This window comes from Pinus tabuliformis, chromosome 1_1 (assembly GCF_031772625.1).
Source record: "Pinus tabuliformis cultivar Carrire ecotype Pingquan chromosome 1_1, CPIR1, whole genome shotgun sequence".
Lineage (NCBI taxonomy): Eukaryota > Viridiplantae > Streptophyta > Pinopsida > Pinales > Pinaceae > Pinus > Pinus tabuliformis.
In genome coordinates this window covers 439,933,536-439,938,323 of record NC_142297.1, presented here as the reverse complement: position 1 = coordinate 439,938,323, position 4,788 = coordinate 439,933,536, and the positions used below count along the sequence as shown (strand labels likewise).

Below are 4,788 nucleotides of genomic sequence, written 5' to 3'. Positions count from 1 at the left end.
GTCTTCAAATTCCCCTCCGTGTCGCAGTGTTGAATGCAACGACACACAAGTTGTCTCTAATCGTATCAATAGAGATCGAAGGGACAAAAGAGTAATTAATGTCCAGGAAATCTTGCCACAGAATGTTTTCATGTTCTTCAGAGTCGGCTACACCCATAAAATGAAGAGCCCAACAAGTCATTGTCTTTATATAAGATAACATGAATGGAAAGTGAAATAACAAAGTTGGTATAGGCGCGATACAGTACTAGCTTGCAAGCTGACAGACTTAGGGTGCACTGTCAGTCAATTTTGTAGTTGTTAGATAATATTTTCTTAAATTGATATGTTTTTGTCTTAATTGTTAATTGTCTTAAATTAGTTTCTTCTTAAATGACCATTGTTTTAAATATAAAGTTGTCTTAAAATATTTTTGTCCCAAAGTGTTTTTGTCTTAAATATAAAATTTTGTCTTAGATTTTTTTTTGTCATAAATTGTTTTTGTCTTAAATTTAAAATTACCTTAAAATACATTTGTTTTAAGTTGTTTTTCTCTTAAATATAAAATTTTGTCTTAAAATATTTTTGTGTTACACTATTTTTGTCTTAAATTATATATTTAAGAAAATACAATTAAATTAAATTTTAATGTAAAAGTAATTAAAATAAAATGGCCTTCGTGTAATAGCGAATGCAATCAAATCCAAAGTTATAGACGATCAAATTTTCTTCATGACACCATAATTAGAGTAACGTAAGAAAGTGCTGGAAATGGTATTGTTTAAATTTTCTCCATTACAATATAATTAGAGTAATGTAAGAAAGTGCTGGAAATGGTATTGTTTAAATTTCTTCATTTTCTTCATTACAGTATAATTAAAATAATGTAGGAGAGTGCTGGAAATGATCAACTCGTAACGCCCCTATCCGGCCTAGGCAGTTATAGCGCTAAAGTTGTGGATGGATATTTACCATATATATACGAATAAAACTATAACTTAAAATTAGAATTTATTTTGAAACATTATTTTGTGCCAGTTTAAAAAATGATTTTTTTTTTTTCAAAATATTATTCTTTCTCTACACAATTAAAAAAAACCAAATAGTTACGATATACCTTTAAAAAATCAGATAATGACAACATACCCTTTTTAAAAAAATTAATCAACTACCCTTGCCCGTGTTCACTGTAAATTACCCATGGCCAACTATTTAATTGCACGGACCTCCTAGTGGATTGCGATTTGACAATAGAATCAAACATTTGAAAACTGCCATAAAATTAAATGCCCACTGTTTTGAAATGTAAATGCAGAAAGCCTTCGTCTGACACAAGCAACCCGAGACAGAGAATCAGAGGTTTCGTAACGAAAGCAACTAAGGGCACTAGTCATGTGCAAACGCGTAATATGCTGACGGTGACAACACGGACAAGATGCGCCCACGACCAACGTTTTTTCCAATGCCCACGCTGATTGGTATTAGGTACCAGTGCACCACATCAAAACTTTGGATTCCCAAAGCTGAAATTAGGGTTTCGAATCAAAATAGTGAAGATATAATTTTGCTCCTGCTTTACTGAACAAATTAGAAGGGTAAACTCGCGACTTAACCAAATTGAAGTGATTGCATTTTTCTTCCAAGCAACTGGTACAGAGAGAGCTGAACGTCCTGGAAGCGACTCAGAGAGTGGCAGAACCTGCTGGTAACTTGGAAGTACCTAGCAGCCATTTTACATTCGTGAGGTCCATAATACTGGGGTTGTAATTTTTGATCTCTGCAAAAACATTTCATCTTTATATCTTTTTATTATTGTTTATCTATCCATGGCAAACCTTAACTTCACACAGGCTCCTCATCATACATCCTTACCATCCTCTTCCACCTGCTCTGCATTTCCCTCGTATGCCAACAGCGATCCTTATGACGTGTTTATCAACCACCGCGGGCCAGATACCAAGTCATCCATCGCTACCTATCTCCACTCTGCCCTTACTGCACATCAATTGCGAGTCTTTCTGGACAAGGAGATGGAGAAGGGAGACTTCTTCGCGTCTCAAATAGCGAACGCTATTCGGACAGCCTCCGTCCATCTGGCAATTTTCTCTCCTCATTATGCCGAATCAGAGTGGTGTCTAAATGAGCTCCTACTTATGTTGGAGACGATGGAAACAGGCCAGTCAACCATCATTCCAATCTTCTACCGTGTGAAGGTTGCAGATCTTAGGTGGAAAAAAGGAATGTATGCTGAAGCGCTGAAGGTTCTCCAAAACAAGAAATCAATCGACTCTCAAACGCAGCAAGAGAGGCCGCGTTACGACTCCAACACCATTGAAAAATGGAGAAACGCTCTTTCTTATGTTTCATATATATACGGTTTTGAACTGGAGCAGGAGAATAATGGGTATAAACCCCAGCTCTTCAAATTTCTCTTGATACTACTATTATCTTTAAAGTTTGTTGGATTGATTGTAGATAATACATTATTAATTTTGTTGTGAAATTTATTCAGGGACAAGAAGCCGATTCTCAATGAGATCGGGCAGCTAGTTTTGCAAAAGGTTAAAAAAATATTATTCAGGGACAAGAGTCCGATTCTAGATGATATCGTGCAGCTAGTATTGCAAAAGGTTAAAAAACCAGCTCTGGAAGTGTCCAAATATCCAATAGGTTTGGATCAAAAAGTAAAAGAATTTGAAGAGTTATTGAAGCAGCAGCAAAGTGGGGTAATTAGAGTTATAGGAGTTGTGGGGTTTGGTGGGATTGGCAAAACCACATTAGCTAAAGAAATCTTTAACCGTGAACGATCAAATTACAGGCGATCTTGCTTTTTATTTGACATCAGAGAAAATTCTTTAACTACCTTGCAGAGTGACCTTATGAAGGACTTGACTCAACTGGATGAGCAAATACGCAGCACTGAGGAAGGTAAAGGAAAGCTCAGACGGAATCTCTCATCCAAACAAGCCCTCATTATTTTAGATAATGTGGATCATCCTTCGCAGCTGAATGCGTTACTCTTACCAGCTAGGGATGCCCTTCATCCCAGTAGCTTAATCATAGTTACTTCTCGGGATAAGCAGGTTCTTATAAACAAAGATATCAAAGAATCCTCCATTTATATGTTAAAATGTCTCAATGAACAACACTCAAGAGAACTCTTCTGCTTACATGCCTTCGGGCAACCGCAACCAGTTGCAGGATTCGAGGATTTGGTTCAAAAATTTTCTGTTGCGTGCCAAGGATTGCCGTTATCTCTCACAGTGTTAGGAGAACATCTGAGGGGAATAAACGATTTGATTTATTGGACAGCCGAATTGGACAAAATCTCTAAAATACTACCAGAGGATGTACAGAACAGACTGAGAATTAGCTATGACGGTCTTGATATACATCAGAAGCAAATATTCTTAGACATCGCCTGCTTCTTCATAGGAGAAGACTGGGAAACTGCTATACGAGTATGGGACGGATCGGAGTGGGGAGGATATCAGGGGATCTGGATCTTGCAGAGCCGGTGTCTGGTGGAGGTCGACCGCAAGAACCGTATAAGAATGCACGATCACCTGAGAGACCTTGGCAGAGATATTGCAAAGAACGAAACTCCCCATCGGCTTTGGCGCCCAACTCATAACCTTCTTCATTGTCTACAGGATCAATCACCGGTAGGTATTTTGAAGCTTTAAATTGACTTTCAAAGGAGCAAATTCCCAATATTGTATCTTCTGAATTCTTAGATTTTTGAAGGATATCGGCATTGTTCTTAATACTTTCTGAGGAACAATTATGCTTTTTGAAGTTTTAGATTAACTTTCAATTGTATCTTCTGATTTCTCAATTTTTTAAAGATATCGACATTGTTTCTAATACTTTTTGAGGAGACATTTAGGTGCGTGGAATTCACATGGTTGAACAAAGATCTACCCCTCCTTTCGAAAACCCAGTGGAGCTGGGCAACCATTTCCTGGGGATGAGGATGTTGGAGCTGCTTAGGGCTGAAGGTGATTGTCTAAAAATCATATTTAGCAGCGTCCAGTCAAGACATCTCATATGGCTCAGATGGTATCGATGTCCATACTCTTGCCTGCCTTTCTGGATTCGCAGGGATAATTTAAGGGTATTACATGTAGATGGGAGCAAATTGAAAACAGTATGGGGAGAAAGTAATTTTGAGGTAAATTGTCAAACTTCTCTTACTTTGGAATTAAAGCATTTGAAGATTATTATTTTTTTAAGAAAATAAATTGGAAATACTGATAGATTGCAATTCTTTTTATAAGTTTTGGGATGTAGTTTAATTTCTCCAAAAACAATTCCCCTCTTTAATTTCATGAGATTTAAACCTGTAGCCGGGAAGAAACTAAATCCCAAGTGGATCAATTAATCTACACATTATAGTAAATGGTTCTTGATTAAAATTAACTTGAAAAATATTCCACTCAAATCTAATATATATTTTTCAATCATCAAATATTTTTTTGATGAATTCAAAAAAATATGGTTTAAAATGTTTTCACATTTATTTGGTAGTGGTTTGGATAGGATAATACCATTTTTTTTTATTGATGTCTGTTGCAAATAAAGATCTATCTTGATTAAACCTACATTCAATTAGTTTTATAACTATATTTCAAAATTAAAGAATGTATATTTATTAATTTATTTTAATCTTAAAATTGTAATATTTCAGTTTTTCAATATATATAATTTAATATTATTTTTCCGTTGTAATTAAAAAATAAAGCTATTTGAAACCTGCATACATTGCTTTGACGATTTTTTATTTATTTATTTTTAAATAAAAGAATA

General features: G+C 35.4%; 1 protein-coding gene across 1 annotated transcript; it reads left to right on the top strand.

Moving 5' to 3' along the window:
- Positions 1-1,502: 1,502 nt before the first annotated feature.
- LOC149213621 (disease resistance protein Roq1-like) lies at positions 1,503-4,575 on the top strand. The gene is made up of 3 exons (XM_089390777.1): positions 1,503-2,383; positions 2,492-3,644; positions 3,869-4,575. The coding sequence occupies exons 1-3, from the start codon at positions 1,806-1,808 to the stop codon at positions 4,220-4,222; spliced, it is 2,085 nt and encodes a 694-aa protein (XP_089246903.1). The 5' UTR covers positions 1,503-1,805; the 3' UTR covers positions 4,223-4,575.
- The last annotated feature ends 213 nt before the right edge of the window (positions 4,576-4,788 follow it).